Here is a 23,505-nt window from a genome sequence, read left to right on the forward strand (position 1 = left end):
TCCATCTCCCTATGGTCTTTCATATAACCATCAACTACAACCACCTTTTGGCAAGAGCAATCGCCCATAAATCTAGTCGTGGCTCTAGAAAGTGCCACTTGGGGTGATTATATGAGATTGACATGTCGTTCATAGTAAATATTCTTACTAAGGGAGCGCTCCCGCCATCATTGGTGAAGACTTGCAATCACCTTTTGACTAAGCAATCCCCTAGAAATTGTTGCTTGGTTGATTGTGTGGAATTTACATTCACTAGTAATGGAGAAATTGGCACTTGGGCGATTGTGTGCGATTGACATATCCTTGATAATGGGCCTTGTTAGCTCCCACCGACATAGTTTTTAGGGTTGGGTTCACATTGCTCATGTGGAGCATACGTGGACCAACCAAGTGAGTTGTCGAAGGGTTTACAATGAGTTAAGGCTGGTGCAATGGAAGGATGTCGTGGCATGCTTACTCATTGCCAAGCAACGAGTTTCTTGTTCCGACTTGGCTGAGCAGCCCAACGATGGACTTCTGCTTCAGTGACCAATTAGCTACTTGGTACAACCTACAAAGAAACACTTTTTGCAAGCTTGTGATACGCAGTGTGAACTACACTATAGTTAAGAGAAGCCGGCGTGAAATGCAACGGTGGAAAAGCATCAAATAGCAAATGCACAGTCCAAATTAGCGTTAAACAACGCTATGAGAAGGCGCTTGGACTAGCCTTTGTGTGATCGTCCTGTAAGAGACTGTGGAGTTAGCGTGTTTTACACACAGCCTGCCCTAAGACACATGCTAACGTGGATGTCGAAAGAGTGAAAAAAAATGTGAGACTCAAAATGTGCAGCCAAGACCTTCTGCCTTGCTTGTCCTAATTTCCTCCCTTCCCCCCCCCCCCCCCCCCCCCCCTTCTCTCTCCTCTCTCTCTCTCAGCACCCACCGTACGTGCTATTCACCAGCATTGAATTCGAGGAATCATTCGGCAATGTGGGCCTGCCATTCCAAAATACGTTCCTTGCTAACTTCTTTGCCCGCCTGCATGCAAGCAAGCAATTGTAGCTCTCTAGCCTCTGTCTGAGAGAGAGAGAGAGAGAGAGAGAGGCGCGAGCGAGCATTCTGCTTCCATGGAGGTCAAGTGTGTCATGTGGGTTTCTTCAACTGCTAAGTCTTGCTCCTGAAGCTTCATCTCGGCTCCTGCTCTCATCGAGGTCAACTGTGTGTAAGTTTCTTCAAAGCCAAGAACTTACAGGTCTTCCTTCATCTCCGCTTCTCTCTCACATACACAAACATGCAATGGGCATCCTCAAACGAAACACGCATGTCGAAGTACGAATGCATGGCAACGGTTTTGAGGGAGCTGTCTGGTATGAAGGAAAACTCCAATCCATGAACAAGCAATCCTGCAAGGTCATAATTTACAACCTCTACAATGAGCACAACACGAGCTTTGTTGTTGAAGAAACACAACGTGAAAATGTGCGACCTGTCCCACCACCTTTGAGACAATTCAGCACCAATTTTTACGACGAAGGGGATGCAGTCGAGGTGTTTGACCGAGGTGGTTGGTGGGTTGGAGTCATCACCAAAAGGCTGGAAGGTGACAAGTTTTCAGTCTATTTCAGAGATTTTGGGTATGAGCTTGATTATGCAGCAGACTTGATTCGAGTGAGACAAGATTGGAGCACAACGAGGCATGAGTGGGTATTGCTAGATGCAAAGTTCATGAAGTACACAGAAAACTGAACAGTTCATCATCGAATTCGTAGCCATTACAAATGCAACTTATTTTTGCAGAGACAAGGTATGATACTCTGGCTGCTTGGTGGTTTTGACAATGTGCTAAAAAGATAATAATTGGAAGTAATGAGCTGCACAACGATGGAATGGCAGGTACATATTTTTGCACTGAATACGGTCTTGATTTAGGAGTCCCGCATGATTTAAATTACAGCTTTGACTGCAATTAACTCGGAAATTATCTGGTCCCTTCCACCAATTAATATCATTTCTGGATTTTGAAGGCTTGGTAGCAATTATGATTTACAATGTATGTGCACCACCTCAGCCCAATCCTTTTTTGAATTGAAGGCCCACCCAAAGAGGGAGGCTCAGTTGGTTGAGCCTTCATGATGTAACCCCAAGGTTGAGGGGTCCAGGCTCAAAGGCTGTGCACTGGATGGGAGTTAGCAATTTCTTCTTTTGAGAAGTTGATAGGACAAAATGGCCCCTTGTGGATGTAATCTGGATTCTGTACAGCAACGCCCCATGGTAAATACACAGATATGCATAAAGTCCTTCCTGCTGCCCTCCCGTGCACTGATGGTCTATTTCTTTTTGTTTTTAAAGTATAGCCATGTTCCCTGTATTTTTTTATTAATTACCAATGAATGCTAAATGGTTCTGCAGACTCGCTTATAGTATATTCAAAGTGTGCTTTCTGTAGCGTCGATGGGTAAAAATTATCCTATAGGCTGTCATCTTGTCGCCTACAGTGCTGACAATGAACTGCAAACTAGGAGTGCCACTTTGAACCAAACTGCTCCAGCTAGCCAATTGCCTTTTCAAATCATCTCCTCCTTCATATGACTTCAAAGCCCAGGGCTCTGAAGGCTTCAAGCTTTATACATTTGGCGTATGTCCTAGCTGGCGTTTCATGCGCCTGACCAGTGACTGGTCACCCAGAGCTCTAAAAAATACTGGCCAAATAAATTCAGATTGTACAGCACAGGCTGCCTGCTTAAAGCCTTTCCTTCCTCACAGTTTCATGCTCACCCCAAATGGTGATTTAGTCAAGCTTTGCACAAGGCAGACAACAAGAAGGCCCCATGACAGGCTCTTGTAGACAACATTTGACTTGGAGAAACACAAAACTTAAAAGCTGTTTTAGCGCAATGCAGCAATCCTTTACGTCTACAAGTACACCATCACAATTTTGCAACCTACCTTGGTAAACTTCACTTAAAATAAACAGGTCAGGTGATTGATCTGGTGGTACATCACAAGTTGAGTAGTGAATTGCCAGCGAAAAAACGATTTGCGCATAGTTGAAAAAGTGAACATACTGGATTTTGCTGTCTGATGCTATGTTCTTTCTACTACATTAAACTGTATCCCCCTCAATACCTGGCCAAACCTGCATTGTGCTGTAGGAAGCACGTAAACCTACGTGATATACAAGCTGAATGGTTCTTTGCAGCCATCTGTACAAAAAGAACCCTCAACAGCTCCAGCTATTTTAAAGCTCCAATGCGGGCAAAACCTTTCATTGCAACTTTTCCTTTGCAGTTGCTCAAAGTCCCCAAAGGATTGTCAGACAATATCTCAAGGAATGCCTCATGTAGGACATGGAATCTAGAAAATAGTCTGTGGAAGACAGCATCACTGTAGATGAGAATCTAGAGGGCCATCAAAGGTACATTTCTACTCACGTGGCCTTGCCACCCACAGTGAACTTAGAGCTCGAAGACGAGAAAAATAGTCACCGATAGCAAGGAGACCCCTTGCCCCCTGACGCGTTGTTAGGATGCGGTTTAGTTGATGGAGTGTCTGTTGACGCAGGTTGTCGGCCTACAAAGCACAACAAGAGAATTCGAAGTTAACAAGCTACGACATTAATACTGGAAACAAAAACAAGGCGACAGCACAAGCTTGACCAGCACACAAACTTGCAGAGAGCATGGAAAATGAAATCTCTCAGGATATACACCTGAAGTACAAAGTTTTCGAGTGTTCCAAGTTTACCCATGGCCATGGCCATCTGACCCATATAATTTGCTACATTGGATGCCACAATTGAAGCAGTGGAAAGAATCTCTGCTAAATTTTGCTGCAGAGCTTCCATTCCTTGAGATAAAGCATCTTCAGCCTGCTGTGAGGATTGCTGCAAGCTGCATATGGCCAGTGTTTGCTGCTCAGAAAGTGGTTCAAGTTGCGGTAGTATAATCTGCAAGAGTCAATTATTTCAATAATCAAGACTTAAAATGCAAAGAGATCGCAAAGTCGTAGGGTGCACGTGTGTGCCATTACATCAAATGGTTCGACAATTCCATCATTTGAATCTTATTTCAGACTAGTTTTTGTATAGTTTATTGGTGCTTGTGTGTGTGTGTGTGTGTGTGTGTGTGTGTGTGTGTGTGTGTGTGTGTGTGTGTGAGAGAGAGAGAGAGAGAGAGAGAGAGAGACCTTCAGCAAATCTGATGGGCGAAAGCCACCCATCCACATGAAGCAACGTTCAGCGGGAGTTTTCCACATGCCAGACACAATATGGAAAACATCCACCTTGACAGCATTACTCTTTAATCGAAACAGATCATCATAGTGAGTGATGCCATTGTCCACAATCATATGGAGATCAGTATCTGCCACATTCCCCATCAATGCAGTTCGTAGCTTGCAAAGAAGTTGATTTTGTTCTTCCACCCAGCGAGAGTATTCCATGTCAAATGCAGCGACACCTGACAAGAATAAGTAGAAATAAACGATCAGCAGTTTCCCTGGGACAAACACACAAACATAAGCATTTTCATACAAAGTTGTGCTTTACTGAGTGCAGAATGGTAAGTGTATTACTGCTTCTACACAGACCACGGCGCACACATGAATGGACTGAAAAACGAAGGTCGTCAATGTCTTAAAGAATGTGAGCAGCACACATGAATGGACTGAAAAACGAAGGTCGTCGATGTCTTACAGAATGTGAGCAACAACTGTATACACATGTGTGCGCACACAAGAGCATATTCATACAAAGTTGTGCTTTACTGAGTGCAGAATGGTAAAACGTAAAACTAAGTATCACCCCTTTGAAGAATGTCTGTTCCTAAGCACCATAAGTCTGATCCCCTTTGAAATTGCCCCAATGGCAGAGTAATATTTCTCCATAAGAGCATGCATGGGTAAGGCTGTTCTCGATACAACATGGGGGACCATCAAGCAATGATTCATGATAACTGCTGCATAGGCCAAGTTAAAAAAGCGCAATGGTTGCAAATTCACATGTATTGTGTTCTAGATGTCGCATGCACAGAGCACATGAGATCGATGCCCCACATGGATGTGCCAGCATGTGCCAGGGTCGTTCTACGATGATTCAAAGCCAACCCTGGGGGATATACTACCATCACCTTTAGGAACCTGTCTGCAAGACTTGCATGTTCGGATAGATTCATTAAAATATTATGACCCTTGCATAAACATCTTGGCATAAGTGACTGTACGAGGTGCAGTCAAGCAACCCAGGACTAATAGTTTGCAGGGTTGAGGTCACATACTGATGAGAAGAATTGAGGATGATGTGCACGAGCATATGCACAACTCCCTCATGTTTTTGCAGGAGCTTTTGATGGAAGTTCAACTGATGGTAGAAAATTGAATAGAATTTGAAGACAATTGTTTTTATGAACCGTGGTAGACTTTCAATTCACTTAGCATTAAAACCCTTTAAAGCTCTTCCGTTTCTGGCAGCCCCTTGTTGGCCCAAGTAGCCTGCTAGTAGATCAGATTCCCTCAACGGAGGGCAACCCCCTTGTTGGCCCACGTAGCCTACAAGTAGTAGCTTGGTAGTATAACTCAATTAACAGCTCCAAGTACGATCAAGACTAGAAACTAAACAGCATAAGTGGCTTACAAATGGCATCTGCCACCAAGCACAGCCCTACGTTTCAAGGGATATCAACACCCGGACCTGGCATCCATCAATTCTTGTCTAGGCCTGATTTGCCTTGCCAATCATTATCATCACCACAAATGAGAACCACGCAGAGCTGTCCACCTATGCCAAGTCATCTATCACAAATCAGCTCTAGAAGTCTTCTTTTTATAAGCCAAGGGATTGGATAATTGAAAAGCCAAAAGCCCTAAAAGTCTTCTTTTATAAGCGAAGGGATTGGAGAATTGAAAAGTCAAAGTCAAAGGTCTGACAATTGAAAAGCCAAGGGCAAGAGCACTCAAAAGGCTAGGTTAGTCTACTAACATAATATTGCGGAAGGGGGAGCCCTTTACACGTGTCGCAATCTGTGACCTGAAAACTAAAGTCCAAAACAAAAACAAGCCCCTTTGCACGCGATAAAGAGGGAGAGGGGGAGGCGGTCAGCAGTACTAGTACCTATATAAAGCCCTCTTGGGGGTATTCGTAACCATCATCAATTTTTAGGCGATTTTTCTCTTTGAGCCTTTGTGAAAAGACGACAAAGGCTTGAGCTTTTTTGAAGGCAACGAAAGCTTGAGCACTTCTAACAACTTGTATTGGCCATCTTTTGCAATAGAAAAGAAATACCTTTTGGGGGTGAGAACTTGTACTGGCCATCTTTCGCAGTAGAAAAGAAATACCTTTTGGGGGTGAGTGCCAACGCTTGTAGGGAAGAAATTTTAGCTTCATTGAAGGTACCATAATAATCAACCAAATAGCTCTAATCTCTCATAGGCTTTTGTCATGTATATTGTAGCTTCACAGGGAGTTTCTTTGCTATTGTGTGTTCGTCGATCCTCGGATTTTAGTGCAAGTCATGAGTAGATTGAGATACTTTGGTTACAACATGTTCATGACTTTGGAGGGCTTTGGCTTTGGTATCCCATGGTTATCGTCCGTAATAGCTTTTGCTTCAACTACATTAAAATTGAGTGTATTTTAGCTAAAAAGTATCAAAATCCGTATCTCATGTGAAGCCCATTTAGTAGCCAATCATTTCTCACCCTTCTTGTCTTTCAAATTAAGTCACGCAACTTCTAATGTGCAGTAGAAGTGATTTATGGTCAATACTTAGAACTTGTACTCAAGTTTTCTTTCACTTCATGAGAGAGATGTACAACAGACTAGAGAGAGAAGAGAAATTGGTTGTGTGAGTGAAGGTTCTATGAGTGATAAGAGCGAGAAAAAGACTTGGTGTCCCAAACCCCCTCTAGGAGTCCCCCTCTTTGTCACTAGAGAGGTCTTTGCTTTAGATTGCACAAATGTTGATACAATGGTCCTAGATGTTGAGATGCTAATGGAATCTTGCGGTGTAAGCTTGGATATGCGAGGCTAAGGGCTAGAAAAGCAAAATGCTAATGGCTTTGACGGGATCTGCAACCGTCGGCGAGGCTATGACTGATCTCCTATAGTTGATGTTGAGAGTGGATTGGAAACTCAAAAACGCAAGCTAACCTAAGGACTCAATCCGAAAACGTTGGTGTGATTGTTGAATCTGCAACGGCTTGGCGAGGTTATGATTGGAAACTGTTAACCCTAGGGTTGATCTAGTAATACAAGCTAAATCGGGTACTATAGGCTGATGCTAGGCAAAAACGCCATGGGTGCAGGGTGTGTTGGTGAAAAATGCTAGCTTGCTAAGCTACTACAAGTATTCGGAGCTTGTATTGAGCTCTCTCTCTCTCTCTCTACGCTTCCGCATCATCGACTTGACATTGGTATAAGAGCTTCCTGCTCCGTGGCTTTGGTGGTGGAGCAAGGCATCACCTTGAGAAGAGAAGACCTTCCCTACTTTGTTGTTGCTGGCGCAATTACCTCCCCTACTTTGCATGCTGCGTTGTCGCTCTTATCCTTAGCGTTAGCGTTCTAAAACACTATTGGGCATGCTCTTGGCAGCGCCACAGAACCCCCCCTCCCATAAGCGTTTCAAAACGTTGTCGGCACCCTTTGTCTTGCTACGTTTTGGAATGCTCGATGTTGATCCTTCCTATCGCAACGCACCCCCTCTCGGCTGTGCATTTTGATACGCCCACAACGTCTCTTCACTTGACGACGTCACCACACTCCTCCCGTCGACAACCAATAGAAACCCCACCTTTCCTTTGCGTTTTAAAACACTGCAGGTTGAGAGCTTTTGATTGCCCCTTGGGCCATTGAAGGTAAAACCCCTTCCAATCGACTGTCTTGCAGTTCTTAAGTGCAAATCTGCGAAGATATGTCCCCTCCTTGTTAACGACGACAGTACCAACTCAAAATCCTTGATGACGACCACTTGCCCCACTTGTCGACGACCCAAAGACTTGTGCAAGCCATAGCGTTTTCAAACGCTACTCGGCTATGGGGTTTGAGCGGCCCTTGAACATTGGAGGAGACCCCTCTCGAGTGGATTGTCTTGGGAATTTTGAGGTGGAAATTCACAGAGCGTAGATTATCTTTCTTGGAGACTCTTTTGAAGAAGTTTCGAAATCTTTTAGAGGGATGTGTAGTGTGTCTAGAACGGCTTGGTGCAAACCTTGCACCCACCTTTGAAGTGCTTTGTGGCGGCTTGGAAGAGGCGCAGAGATTGAAGGCTATAGAGAGCCCTCTTTTGGCACGGCTCGAGGACGAGTTTAGGGAGGTGCTTGAAGATTATTTTGCAGCTTGGTTAGTGCGGCTACCTCTTGGAGTGCGAGAAGGATTCCTAGATTTCCTACATTTCTAAAACTTGCAACTTCAATACGACCCTCCCTTGCTCGAGCACCAACGACATCAACAACCAAAACCAACAAATGGATATCCTCCATAGCCACCAGGTCCGACAACCAATGTTATAAATGTGAGACGATGCTTTGTTTGGATCGAGAGTTTGAAGCCAAAGATAAAAGCAAGAACTCACAAAGAGACAAAGACAAAGGCAAGCTGAATAGAGATAACGATGATAAAGATTTGACAGAGGAGATCAGCATGGCACACGTGGCGGCGACCACAGTGGCCACGACACTACAGCGGGCACTTGCCGCCACTACTTTAAACCAAAGAGAGTCTTGTGAGTGGCAGAGAGGGGCAAACAATGCTCCATATAATTTAAGTTGGACCCTTGTGTTGGAGTTCAAGTTATCGATGTTTGAACCCGTGGGTCAGAGTTCAAGGCACATGCATCTAGCAGGGAACCAATCAAATGTATCTAAAACACTATGCATGAGTGCGCACCAATCCATTGTTGTTGGGCGGATTATAGAACGGATGTGTTTCAAAGTTCATTATCTTGGAGTATTTTGGACATGATAAGTTCACAGTTCACGAATGCGGATCTTGGACGTAGTGTGGTCTACGGTTCAATTTTTTACAAGGTAATTGATGCTCAAGATGGCATTCTTCTAAGGTACAAAGTTGAGGGTAGCATAACCGAGGTGTATCCAGTGGAAAGGATCCTCTGTTTGGGTGTCCATGGTAGCTTCTTCATCGACTTGGTCTCACTATTTATGTCCACTATGAACTGGCACAGAGGGTGTTAAGAGTTTTGGCATCTCAAGTGAACTACCCAATGTGATCCCATTATTTATTTTAGCTTTTAGATATTTATTTTACTTATTTGTCAAAGTCTGAGTAGGGCAATTTACTTATATATGATGCCTTGCCCCCATTGTACACTATCAATTATTGATTGCCAAGGTTGATTGGTTTAGGAGACTCTCTCTCTCTCTCTCTGGGCGAGGGCTTGGAGGCAACGGGCAGAGGCTACTCAAACAGCAAACAGCACTACATGGAAAGCAAGCAGGGCTCTTACAACAGCTAGCAGGCCCATTGTGTCTTTGTAGCAACCTACATTGCTCTGTCACATCAACACCAGTGGCAGCTGGTGAGGACCTTGACTCAGTGCTCGCTCTGTTCTTCTCTCTCGGATGGACAAACCAGCCGAGGATGGTGATACAGATGGCTTCACCACCCCACAAAAAATGAAACCGACATTCAAGAGGAGGAATAGAGATAGTATACTCTCGCTAAGCTCTCTACGGGCAGGGAAAACCGTCAAAGTCCAAGATGATTTAATAATGGAGAGGGTTCAAGTGATGATTAAATCGGAGCTCAGCTTTATGAGAGATGACATCAGGAAAGAGATGTACGCAAACGCAGAGAGTTATAAGAATTCTATGTATGCAGATCTGAGGAAAGAATTGCATAAAGCGATGCTTGGTAAGCATGATGAGATGTATCTATCTGTGAAAGGGGAGATGCAGGCTCTAATGCGGACAGAAGTGAATGTAATGGAATGTATTATGCAAAAAAAGTTGGATGAGGCAATTGCAAGCTTTGAATCTTGGAAAACCAATGTGGAAAAGTGCATGAAGGAAAAGGATGCAGTGATTGAAGAGCTTAAAGGGAAACTTGCAGCTTGCAAAACTATGCCCAAAATGGAGGGGCAAAATGGAGGGGGGAAATCAGCCCTCGATGTTAAAGGAGCTCGAAGAAATTAAGGAGCAGGTGAAAACTCTGCGCGAAGGGGAAGAATAAAACTCGAAAGAGGCTTCCTCATGGGCGGAGCGCCTTTTTAAAACACAGGAGAAGGTTGATGAAGCAGAAAAATGGATTGAAGGTGCAAAGAAAGGGAAGGTCCGGATGCCAGAAGCCGCACAGACTTCTACCATCATCAATATGATCATTGAGGAGGAACAGAAGAGGAGGAATAGAGCCCTCCATGTGCGTATTACTGGTATCAAAGACACCGAAAATGTAGAAGAAGAAGTGAAGGAACTCTTGCAGCGCATGGGCATCTCGAAACCTATGCACACAGATGCTTGGAGAGTAGGAAAGAAGGGAGTGGATGAGAAGGGAAACGTCAAAGAGAGAGCACTTATTTTGCGTTTCCCGACTTTGGAAACAAGGAAGGAATTCCTGAAGAAGAGACCAGCACTTAAGAAAACTGGGATATTTATGGGGGATGACCTTACTTTAGCACAAATAGCACATATGCAAGAGTTGATGCAAGAGATCAAGGGAGAAGGGAAAAATTGCCTTTTATAGAGGGAAAGTAGTGGTTTTGGAAAGACGCACAACATGACGGTGCGAGACATATGGGACCACATTCCGAATGGCGGTATGGAATTGTAATGAATCGTATAGGCTAGATGTGGGTGCCTTTGAGGATAGCTTCAGAGATAGAGACATAGTCTTTTACTCAGAGACACATCAAAAATCTGGACAGTTGATGCCAAGTGTGACTGGTTACTCATGGGAGACGGCTTGTCGGCCAGACACTAGATCCCAGCATGGGAATCGAGGTTCAGGAGGGGTAGCAATCTTATTCAGGGAGGAGTTGCAGCTGCTATTACAGATTGTCCGGAGAGATGACCAGGCGAGATACATGTGGGTGAGACTGAGAGCTGAGACGGACAGATTCTTATACATTGCTATATGTTACTTTCCCCCTAGCACATCAATCTATACCTCACCTAGAGGACAATCCCCTTTCTCTATACTTGATGATGACATATGGGAGTTCTCTAGAGATGGATATCATTCTCTTGGGAGACTTTAATGCCAGGACGGCCAACTCCCAAACGGTATTTTATGATACCTAGGAGGAGATGCTTAGAGAGATGGATATATTGGAGATGGGGCTTGACAGACACTCACAGGATAGAGAGCACACAGAGTATGGGAGATATCTCATGGAGATGACGACTACACGTGGTTTGGCCATACTTAATGGTCTAGAGATTTTTCCTTCGTCTGGGGGATTCACATGCTTTCCACACAGACATGGGGCTAGTATAATGGACTATGTCATGACTTCACCGAGCTTCATCTCTAGTATTCAAGATCTCAGTGTGGGACCTAGACATGTTGGAGTAGCAGTGGACCATGCTTTCCTGAATTTTTCAGTCTCTTTCCAGTATAGTGCCTCTCAGACACCACGGAGGATTGCACACACAGAGTATACTTTTATACCAAAGACGGACTCAGTTTATGTGGAGGAGATTTACAAGCGTATGTGGGTAGCCGAGCCTGTATATACCGTGGAGGAGATCACCACTCTATTGACGAAGATCTTGCATGGGGCAACAGCAGAGGCATACCCACACACTCCACCATATCAAAGAAGACGTTCTAGGAACATGCCTCGAAATAGTTGGTATGATGAGGAGTGCAAAGAGATGAGAGTTCAGATTCAGAGCGATCTTATACATGGAGTCATTACATATAGACAGTCTCAGATTGCCCTTCGACGTTTAGTGCAACGGAAGAAGCGGGCCCTTTTAGCTCAGATGGAACGTGACTTGTATCAGCTCTTTTTAAGTCGAGATTCAGGTGAGGCCTGGCGTCTCTTCCATGAGCACTCACCTCCTCCAGTGATTACTTCTCCCGAGATTTGGGGTCAGTATACAGCATCATTATATACAGTACCTGGGCAACCACCATTACTAGACCCTCTAAAGTCATGTCCAGTCACTAGTACCTTCTTTACCACTGAGATGGCCATTGATAGGATGAGGACTAGGAGAGCATATGATCATGATGGTTTAGTGGCAAAGCACTTGATACATGCTAGAGATTTATTGTCAAAGGTTCTTGCGCAATTGTTTAACAGTGTCATGTGTGAGGGACTATCCGAGTCTTGGAGATTACCTACTATTGTACCTCTCTTCAAGGCAGGGGACCCCACGGTGCCATGGAACTACCGTACTATTATGATAGGGCACACATTGGCACGGTTGTATATCCATTCTTGAACGGTAACCGAGTAAATGGGCAGAAAATGAGGGCATCTGAGCAACAGGATAGGCTGGATTCAAGAGGGGTTTCTCCACTTTGGACCATATTCTTACACTCAGAGCCATTATTAAGGAGGGTTGAGCACATGGGAGACGGATGTATTGTTGCTTTGTGGACTTCCGCAAAGCATTTGACACAGTGCCGAGGGCCACATTGATGCGCAGGCTACTGAAGTTGGGAGTACCCACAAAGATCATATGGGGGATCATGGCTTTATACGGCTCAGTGACTGGCCAGGTACGCACTCTTGAGGGGATTTCTGACATTGTTCATTACACTATTGGAGTGAAACAAGGGTGTCCTTTGTCCCCTACACTTTTTGGTATGTATGTAGATGAGGTCTCTGACTACATTGACAAAGAGGGCGACAGAGGCGCTCAGCTAGCAGGGACATGGATCCCTTTATTATTATATGTTGATGATATTGTGTTGATATCAGAGTCACCAGAGGGCATGCAAAGACAGTTGGATGCATTGCACAACTTTGCAGAGGATAGTGGATTGTCTTTGAACCTTGGTAAAACCAAGGTTATGGTGTTTAACACCACACCACCGTGGGTCAAGAGATCGACACCTACACTCATATATCATCAACACACTCTGGAGTAAACAGATGAATATATATATCTGAGGGTGGTATTCACGGGACCGAGGTTTACTCTGAGGAGAGCAACAAAGACTAGACTATCCAGAGCCTATGCGACATTGGGAGGGCTAGAGAGGATGTGTTCGCAGGTTCAGTTTCAAGAACCACGAACAAAGCTATGGCTCTTTGATACTTTGGTTGCTTCAGCTATGCTTTATGGGATCCAGGTTTAGGGACCATCTGTGAATCATGACAGTTGGAGGAGCATGGAGAGACCCTTGGTATTTATGATATCCCGGATGATTAGAGCCAAGGCCTCCATACCACATGCGATTATTCGAGCGGAGGTAGTCGCCCCTCTTATAGAGAGGGAGGCTCTTACCAGATCAGTGTCCTTTACAATCTATGGGATACACATAGAGGCAGATATACTAGATTGGCTCTTGAGTCCTCTAGACAGTTAGCAATGCAAGGAGATGCATCATGTTGGTATGCGCAGATGACCTCATGGTTTCAACATGGATAGATTGCCTCCTTTTCAGTATTCCCTGGATACACCCTCCCTGCCAGTCACACGGACGGAGATCACTACACTCATTCGTCAAGATCTTATACAGTTGGACACCAAGAGGACATGGGTAGAGCCGATGCAAGAGTTGGGCACGAAGATGGCTTTCTACAAAGAGCATCTTCTCCAACTTTCGGGAGATGGGTTTATGATTCGTCCGAGCTACATGGACACTCATTTGTCTCATGGTCTACGATGTGCTAATGGTCAGATTCACACATCCTCACACCAGCTGGAGATTGAGACGGGTAGATTCAGAGGGATACCACCAGAGTCTAGGATATGCCAACTATGTGATAGAGAGCCAGAGACAGAGCTACACTACATATGCCACTGCGCTGTGTATTATGAGATACGAGGGCGCTTCCATTGCTTATTCAGGGAGGGTTTTGGACCCCTAGATAAAGTCATGAGGTATCAGGATCAGAGATGCCTTGGCTTATGTCTACTTGAGCTACATCGACATAGAGATAGTTTGTTGAGGAGACATGGAGTACGACAGTCAAAGAGACGGATCACAGACTTCTTTGGATCGAGAGAGCCAGGAGACCAACCACCAGCACAGGGTTGTACCCACATTCATACCACAGGCACCCTCATTGACAAGGCGACTGAGCTTCGGAGATCGAGACGACCACAACCGAGGCACAGGAGCACACTCTATCGACGACAACCGAGGCACACGAGCACACTCTATCGACGGAGACTCCAGCAGAGGATCAGAGGCATTCTAGCACGACACCCAGAGTGTCATTGAAGGCCTATTCTACATTCACATTTCACATTTCACACTTTTTCATTTTTTACATTCAATACTTTTTGTACTTGTACTTCAGACATTGTATTAGATTCACCACTTTGTATCTGATGGTCTCATAGGTAATTTTGGCCTTTTGAAGACGTTAATATATCATTTTATTTCATCATTTCATTTTCTCTCTCTCTCTCTCTCTCTCTCTCTCTCTCTCTCTCTCTCTCTCTCTCTCCTTGGTGTATGCTTCCGCATCATCGACTTTGACACTATCAAGATATACTTTTGATCGAGTATTGTGGACCTCAACTCAAGAGCCAAGATCTGTCCTCCGTGATGATTGGATGTATTTGCAATTGGGATAGCCTTACAAGTTACTATAAATCAAACCACCAAATTGCTCTATAGTCTAGTACCATCTAGCTTGATGGCTCTCCTAAATGCACTACGCAGAGATTGGAGCCACTTGAGGACTTAATGATCAATACTAAAACTAAGATCTCTACCATACACGAAATGCTTCTCATACTTTAGAGAATGAATGAAAGAGAGGTTCCTTTTTGTGCAATGAATGATTCTTTGTTGAACTAAGTGACTGTGTACTGAGAGATGTTACTGAGCTACGTGTTTTAACCCCTTTCAAAACATGAGTGAGATTAATGACACAAAAAGGATGCTCTATTCACGAATGACCACAGGAGAGGCACCTTCGATAGAGAGAGTTAGCGTGTTTTCTTTCCAATTAACTTGGAATTTAAGCTCACAAAACCACTTAATGTTGAAAATCATATCACATCCAGAGAGAGGACACAAAAAACAGACGACAAAAATCGACATTTTTTACTGAGATTTTATTTTAGGACATTCATGCGTGATGGAGGATTGTTGTCACAACATGATGACGTGGCGTGTCCAATTGTAAGAGAAATGGTTGAGTGGACAAGAAAAATTGAACCCAAAAGAACTTTGGAGAAGTTGTGGCCTAGGGGCCTAAAAAGGGGGTTAGGATTTAAAAATTCTAACCCAACAATTTAAAGTACTTGTGGAGCACCAATCGAGAGCCTAAAACCCTAAAAATCAAAACTTGATCTCTTGAAAGAGATTTTCGTGAATTGCGTTAACATACTGATGTGGCAAGCTATACGGAATTTCATGTTTTGTGCTGGAAGTGATGACGTGGGAGACTATGAATTCCCGCGTTTTGTGTTGCTAGCTATTTTGGGCAGTTTAAGTGGGCTTTTGGCAACAATTGCTTTTGGGTGATAGCGCTTTTGGAGTTAGTGCTTTTGGGGCTCTACGTTTGGGCATCCCTTGTTCTGTTTATAAGTGCCCTTGGGGTCACTCCTGCACATCGATATGGACACATAGTCACAGAGAGAGTTGGACCCTAGCGGAGTTGTACTTTGTGAGCATGATAATAAAGAAATATCGGAAGGGACGTCAATCTTTCGAGCCAATGCATCTTGGCTAAGAACTCCATCGTCTCTCTCTCTCTCTCTCTCTCTCTCTCTCTCTCTCTCTCTCTCTCTCTCTCTCTAAGTTTAGTGATTTTGCAATGTTGGGCTATGGATTTCTCGCTTGGAGTGTCCAAGTCTGTAACCATTGCATGCCACAATCAAATCCACAAACCGCTATGGGATGCACAGGAGTAGCTTCTAAACGTGCTCTTTTCACAAGACAATTGCTAATCACATCATACATACCGAAACACCGTTTATTTGTCATTCCCATTCTCGTTTTCGTTCTCCTTTCACAATTTCCCATACGTATGTTGAGGATTGCTAATGCTAGGGTCAATCTGGTATTGTGGGCTGAATCAGGTACTAGAGGCTAATGCTAGGCAAAAATGCCATGGATGCCGGACATGTTGGTGAAAAACGCTAGCATGTTGAGGCACTACAGGTACTCGATGCTTGTACTGAGGGTACTAACTTACCCTTGAAAAGTGACCCCTAGGGTCACTTATATATAGAATCAAAAAACCCACGATTTAATTGGTTTGCTAAAATGTTACTTATTAGTACTCACTCAATGCCAATAAAAAAACCCACGATTTAATTGGTTTGCTAAAATGTTACTTATTAGTACTCACTTTTAAGAGGTGCTTCACATGCAATTATTCCCTACGCTTTACTAATAATCTGTATGGGAACTAATACTCTATATAAAAGGTGCTTCACATGTAGTTTGTAAACCCACGATTTAATTGGTCGGCTAAAATGTCACTTATTAGTACTTACTTATAAAGAGGTGCTTCACATGCACTTCTTACCTAGGCTTGGTACTAATAATTTGTATGAGAACACTCTCGAGTACCTACACCTAGCAAACACTAGCTACGCTCATGTGCAATCAAAAAGTATGCAATTACTCTAGAGTGCTTGGGCATGCAAGTCCTATGTACAAGCTCACAGAGGTGCCAAGACACTTCCTAGGTTGTCCTAAACCTTAAAAATAGGAGTTAGCTTGTCCACATGCACATAGGCTTGGATGTGCACGTAACAACTTTACTAGGGAGAACCTCTCGCACAAGCTTCGATGTGCAATAGGACAACTAAGCACCTCCTCTCATTAAGTAGATAAATTTATGTACTTCCAAAGTAGTAGATATGTCAAAGGTAGAGATAGTGGCAGCATTACATATGTCATGATTACATATGTCATGCCTAGTATATTATAAGATACAAGGAAAATTTCCTTCTCTCTAAAGAGGGCTTAGGGCCTTTGTTTAGGATGATTGATTACATAGAGCAAAGGTGCCTTGGGTTTTTCTTGCTAGAGTTATGAAGATATAGAGATGCCTTATTAAGATGCCTTATTATCAAGTTCAGAGTGCTCTAGCAAAGGACCCATTCAAAGACAAGAGACATATTTTTTTGGAGTAATACCCTTGAGCCGGACCACGACACATGTCATGTCATTAGCCTTTGAAACCCATGAATCAAAGAAATTTATGAAAGATTACATAAGTTGTCTTTTCGATTGGAAGACTACACAATTGGACATGTGTTCTTGTGTTTATGGAACCATGATTGATTAGACATACTTCTATCTCTAGGTGAATCGCCATTGACACGCTTGAAAAGCATTAAGGACTACATTCTCATACCTTATTGAAAGAGAGATATAGATGGATACAAGTGTATGGAACCGATGGAATCTACCTTAGGCACACACATAGTAAAACATGCATGATTGACTTGCATTGAGTGATGATTTGAAAATGCTTGAGCATTGAGTATTCTACTCGATAAAACGTACATTTGATTCTCACATTGATGTTTGTCAACAGATTTCCGCCAATTCTAGAATGTTATAAAAGCTTCTAGTCAAGGGCTAGAAGAATCTAAAAGGAGAATTCCAAAAGAAAAACAAGCGTCAAAGTGTAAGGACACTTGTCAATGAGAGAAGACAGTTCACTTTTTCTTTTACTTCAAAAGGCAAGACACTTGAGACATGTAAAGACAATTTATCTTGTTCACTTTTTCTTTTATTTCAAAAGGCAAGACATCTAGGACATGTAAGAACACTTGTCAAAGACAATTTATCGTTTTAGACACGTCACACATGTGCTAATACTAACACATAACCTCCTCATTCAAGAGGCAAGTTTGTTTATAAAAGCAACCCCTTTCCCTCAGTTTGGAGATCACCTCATTGTTGAAATTACTCTCTAATTCAGCCCAAGAACCCTCCACACCACCATCATCATTGTCCTCTGCATGCTACCTCTCTCATGTGAGGAAGGAAGATGTCGGAGGAGGAGCTACCGAAGTGATCGCATGAAGGAGAACCCATGAGAAAGCCAATGCTGAATTTTCAGCATTGAAGGACTCCAATCTCCACACATTCGAAGTGTTAAGAGAGGAGACAATCAGTTGTGTGCGAATTCGTAGGCCTTTAGGAAAGCACACGCATAGGAGTGAGTTACTCCCAACACTCATGCGTGTGTGGGTGAGACCGCACATGCAAGCAAGGTTTAACCAAGTACTTGTTTGATCTTGTTTGTTGGTGATTCTGTGTTGAATTTTCAGCCCATACACTTCTAATTTTCTGAACAAATAAACAAATTCTTGTGAAGGTGCCCGCCATTACAGATCTGTTTTGCGTCATTCTCAATCTTCTCTAACACTCTGTCTCTCTCAATCTCTCAAGTTCTCCATATCTTTACACCTATTATGCATTATCTCGACACGTATGTCTCTCTCAAGCTCTAACAAGAGATTAGTATATATCTCTTATGCAAAGTGTTAATTGGCAGTAACAAGCATGTGGTGTATCAAGGGCGAGTTTCAGCACATGACTTTCAATGCACGAGACTCTCTCCGATAGAGCTGCAAATCTTAGTAGATCAAGATGTCCTCATCTCTTTCATAGATCATGTCAACAATATATTTACCATTGCCATGTCCAGGCCATAAGTGAGGCATAGAGCACAGCCCTCACGAGGTTCTTGACATGATAGTACTTAAAGTGGCAGGCCACTCAAGAAATCGAGCTTTGAAACAATATTACCAATTGCCTCACTATTCTGGTTCACTCCAGAGATCAAGCTTTGAAAGAATATATTACAAACTGGCTCGCTCATTTGTTCTCATTTTTGGCATTTATTACCACCTTTGTATTGGACATTTAAATGATATGATCATGATGATGCCTCACAGGTTTTTGTGCTATTTCTACAGGAGTAAGGTACTAAGAGGAGAAAGAGAGATGCTGGCAAAATATTTCTTCCAGTCAAGGCTGCTCCAGCACTTGCTTGGACAGACTATTCAAAGAGCCATATGTACCATGATACAATGTAACTTTAAACAAGTCAATGCACTTATTCCCACACAAAAATTACCTGGATGCCTCTGATCCACTCTTGATGAAACTCCAGCATGACATCCCTGTGAAGAATAGGAACATATCAATTGACACTCTGTAATGTTACAAGTGTCATGACAATGTCTAAACCTACCAATGATAGATTCAAGACCTTCAAAAAAACCTAAAATTAGTAAAGGTGCTACTTATACCGCTTGTCTAAGGCGATCAAGTTCTTGTTCAAGCTGATTAAGTTTCACCCGGCTTGTTTCCAGTTGTTGAACATAGGCCTGTGGCCAAGTATAAAACAAGATTAAAAACAGCACGTATCAGCATTTTGAAAGCATAGACTTAAAAGACAAAAACTGCAGTGTTTTCTGTGTTTGGGTTTGTATGTAATGAAGGAGCTTATTTTTGTATAAGATAGATGAACCCATTTTCTGTTCATGGATCAAAAACAGGTAGGAGTAACCATCAAATAGATACCTTCTTTCTTAGACGACTCTTACGAGCCGCTTCACGATTCTGAGCTAAACGCCTAAGAACCTGTCAAAATGCAGAGGACCTGAAAATAAAACTACAGGATGCACATGGCAATTGAACATAATGAATATTTCAACATAGGATACCTTGGAATCTGAGATTTTAGCAAGTTCATGACCTACACTGCTCTCCCCAATCACCACTTCAGCCTTTTCTTGATTCTACAGGAACAAAGAATGAAAGAATTAATCCAGATTTCAACAACCACATGAAATTGTAGGAAGCCTCACAAAATTGGAAGATGAACCTCATGTAGCTTATACCCTATACTCGTGTATTTCTCTCTCAGCACTTGTAGATGCTTCTGCAGATCCAAAGCAGCTGTTGATCCATGGCTGAGCAAAATGACCTGATTGAAAGTCCATTTGCTATTAGGGTGCTGCATGTGTTGGAGTATGGCCTGCAAGGATAAAGTTTTATTTGTCATTGTTCAGGCGTTCACAGCCATGTCTTTACATGCCACAACAGAAGAAATGGGCTGAGCAAACCTGTAGACCTAGATTAATAAATAGTGGAGCTTGAAATAGAGAAACAGCGTTAATCTCCCTTCCTCAGTGTCAGATGTGGATTTTACCAACTCAAAACAGCTGCTGACCAATCTTAGGAAACAAAATTTCGCAGATGAGTGAAATTCCATGACTTTGAAAGTCTTCTTCTCTTCTGCTTGCCTGTGCAAATGGACTGTATCATCAACCAAATGCTCACAGGCAAGGCTATTTATATACAGCACATCAGAACTGGAATCTACAAATAAAATACAGGCAAGGAGGAATTGAAATAAAAATTCAGGCCAGATGGACTGAATTGCCAACACACAGCATGCATGCTTATTTAAAGTTGAGTTTTTGCACTAGGTCCAGCTGAGGCAATTAATTATGTTATTACCGTCCTTCATTAACAGATGAACTCACAAATCAGTGAAAAAGCATTCCCCTCCTGCATACTCCTAAGAACAGCACTTTAAAAAAAGACAACTCTATTTGAGACTACATCCCAAATTTTACTGTCTCTACAAGGGTAAAGTAGTGGTGGATGCGGTCAAAATAAACCTTGTTCGGAGCTGAGTTCCCTACTCTTTCGAGAAAGCCGGCATGCCCCAGGGCTGGCCCCACAGTATGCAGTTCTCTTTGGTCCTTTCCACATTCATGCCTTGGCTACTGCACCTTTGCCATCGCTACCCATGATCTGTCATTCTTTGTTCACGTCCATAGCGAAAGAGCGAGATATACATGTGGGCCAAGTATCAAAGCAAAACTGCACATTTGGTGGTGTAGGTGGCAACTAGTTAAGCAACAAACTTATAGAGAAATAATCAACAATCATATGCTCATCATGCAACTGAATGAGTTGTCAGAAATCAGCAGTAGTGCAGCTGAATCACTAATAAGGAGCCAAGGATGGATGACCACTAAGCATACTTGTGTCATCAGAATTTGCAGCAGCAGTTACTGAAACAACATACCAAAAAAACCAGGCATTGGGTAAATGGACCCTGCAGTATGCTGCAGCACATGAACCTAACAAGTTTCTCTGCAGCAAAATTATATTTCAACTGCAGAATTTTAGAGACCCTGCATTATAATTAGATTTAGGGTAGAAGTCCGACTTAGGGACAGTGAGATTGGAAGAGCTGCAATGCCTTACCGGCTTCACAATTCTAGGCAAGCACAGCGCAAACGAAAGCTCTGATGCTTCAGTTTCAGAGTCAAAAGATGGCAGCAGATACGGCATAGTACAGCGCAAATGCAACCTGAGTCTTGCAATCCCTGTGTAACAGAATTGAGTACCAATGGGAACACAAGCCCTGCCGGAAATGAGGGCTGAAGTAATCAACTCGACTTGAACCCTATCTTGAGGTGAATGAACACATGCCACGAATGCATTTCGTGTACCACTACTCCACCTGCGCTGTGCTAAAAGTGGAGCACTCATTGTATTACTCATCGGGGGGTCCACAGGTCCTTAAGCCCCCTTAATGGGGGCTCTACCCTAGAGCATCACAAGTATAGTGTCATGCAAGAGTAAAGCTGCACCAGAGGGAGCATTCCAATATGCAATAGGACTTGGGTTATCTACTGTTCGTTGCTCTGACTACGAAAATGAACAAAGTAAGCCTATATGAAAAAACCTCTAATAGCTAAACTGGAGAGCCGACCCAGTGCTGAAAGGGCATTGCCAGACATAGCTTGCCTGAGGCATTCAAGCATGTGCACTCAAAAATCTTTGCAATGGCTCAATTACCCAAGTACAAAGATTGTAAAATATGTACGTACCGATGGAGAATTTTTTCCAAAAACTTGGCAAGCAATCCACTATGGCATCCAGAAACACCACAACCAAACTAAGGTATTAGGGGGCCCACATGGTGTGGTTCAAAAGGCACAGACTTCGTATCCAATGAAGTAACATGAGCTTAGCTTTTGTGCACTGTTGCAAAGATTTCGACCATCAAAGGTCTGGAATGCTGATGTGAGAATTGTCCCAAGCACCCCTGCAATTTCTCTCAAGCCAGAGACTCTGTACAAGATAGCTTGCACATTCTTGCAAGTCAGACTTCTTTGGAGAAATGTATTGTTCTGTAGGTGAGCCCATATGACCATGTTTACTGTTTGCAAAAGTTTACATTACAAAAATTGGCAGTCATCCTAGGCATCTCCTCGAGCTCTACAGCTATTGCTAAGGATGGATAATGCAGATGATTAAATCTCTGAAAGGAAGTTATAACAGCCATCTCCTCAAGCTCTCGAGCCGTAACTAGAAAGCAACTTTGCAAACAGGTGAACCCTGTCAAGGATCTATTATGACTCCATCTGACCTGGAGCTATTGATTCAAACAACTCCTCGATGTGAGAATTGTTCTTCTCAAAACCATCGACTGATACAAGACTTAAAGCCACATTAGAGATCTTCCTACTGTACGCATCAACAGAAAGCCAAACCAAGCGGCACTTGTGCTGCATTAGAACCATGGCACGCCTCCAAATGGTCATGGGGGTGGTGTATCTCAGTTCGGATACTGTTGTTTGGAGGTTCTTCCCGTATGGGAAAACTACAGTCTTAAACATGGCTGGCTTTACTTGTTCAGGACAGCATTACATTAGCTGGTTGGACCTACCACGCTACAGAAAAAGATTGTGTTGTCTCCAAGTAGAGGTACTTACTTTGCTGAAGCTGAAGTTTGTTCCACCACTTTGTACCGAACCAGCCGCAACCATACTCCTCTCCTCACTCCACCACTCACCCGGAGAGAACAAGCACCGTGACGCGGGTTACGTCCAAGACCATGAGCGTAGCTCTCCTGTCCGTTGTCACTCTCTCTCTCAAACACTTTCTACACACGCGCTTGCGCCCACTTATCTACACAGGCACAATCATACGCACACGAAGGGAAGGGCGAAATGGTGATGTGGGTAGTGAGTGGGTTATGTCAAAAAGCAAGAACCGCACCTCTTTTCTGTCATCTCTCTCTCTGTCTCTCTAGCACACACGCAAACACATACAGGAAATGGTGATGTGGGCTATGTCAAAAGGCGTGATTTTACACACACAGTCTATCTTCCTCTCTCTTGTCTTTGTATAGAGGAAAGTTCAAAGTAGGGAATGGTGATGTGGGTCATACAAGCAGAATAGCTCCCTGAGCCTCCCTCTCTCTCTCTCTCTCTCTCACACACACACACACACTCTCTCCACCCGAGGGGTTTTTGACAAGGACGCCCAGAAATATTACATGGGATGCTGTTGCCTTGGTCTAATACAAAGGCGAATCTGCAGAGAGGAGGATTGCCTACAATCTCACGCAAGTTCTCACGCCTCGATTTCCCGCG

The 23,505-nt window shown here is 43.3% G+C and overlaps 2 protein-coding genes across 7 annotated transcripts; one reads left to right on the forward strand and one right to left on the reverse strand.

The window, feature by feature from the left end:
* Nucleotides 1-1,278: 1,278 nt before the first annotated feature.
* Nucleotides 1,279-1,728, forward strand: LOC147457259 (DUF724 domain-containing protein 6-like). Its single transcript, XM_086513296.1, has one exon. It carries the CDS (start codon nucleotides 1,279-1,281, stop codon nucleotides 1,726-1,728), a length of 450 nt encoding a protein of 149 aa, XP_086369422.1.
* Nucleotides 1,729-3,000: 1,272 nt separating this feature from the next.
* LOC147457260 (transcription factor TGA2.2-like) lies at nucleotides 3,001-23,505 on the reverse strand. Of its 6 annotated transcripts, XM_086512198.1 has the most exons (11): nucleotides 21,955-22,724; nucleotides 20,731-20,935; nucleotides 20,170-20,349; nucleotides 19,929-20,081; nucleotides 19,768-19,842; nucleotides 19,625-19,684; nucleotides 19,351-19,428; nucleotides 19,176-19,221; nucleotides 4,168-4,439; nucleotides 3,692-3,928; nucleotides 3,001-3,552 (listed from the first exon to the last, which is right to left on the reverse strand). In XM_086512198.1, exons 4-11 carry the CDS (start codon nucleotides 20,064-20,066, stop codon nucleotides 3,406-3,408), a joined length of 1,053 nt encoding a protein of 350 aa, XP_086368324.1. In that variant the 5' UTR covers nucleotides 20,067-20,081; nucleotides 20,170-20,349; nucleotides 20,731-20,935; nucleotides 21,955-22,724; the 3' UTR covers nucleotides 3,001-3,405. The 6 variants fall into 6 exon arrangements, with proteins under 6 accessions (XP_086368324.1, XP_086368323.1, XP_086368326.1 ...); XM_086512197.1 differs by lacking the exons at nucleotides 20,731-20,935; nucleotides 21,955-22,724 and adding an exon at nucleotides 22,843-23,505; XM_086512200.1 differs by lacking the exon at nucleotides 20,731-20,935.

The sequence above is a fragment of the Adiantum capillus-veneris genome, chromosome 5 (assembly GCF_014529385.1).
Source record: "Adiantum capillus-veneris isolate H3 chromosome 5, ASM1452938v2, whole genome shotgun sequence".
Lineage (NCBI taxonomy): Eukaryota > Viridiplantae > Streptophyta > Polypodiopsida > Polypodiales > Pteridaceae > Adiantum > Adiantum capillus-veneris.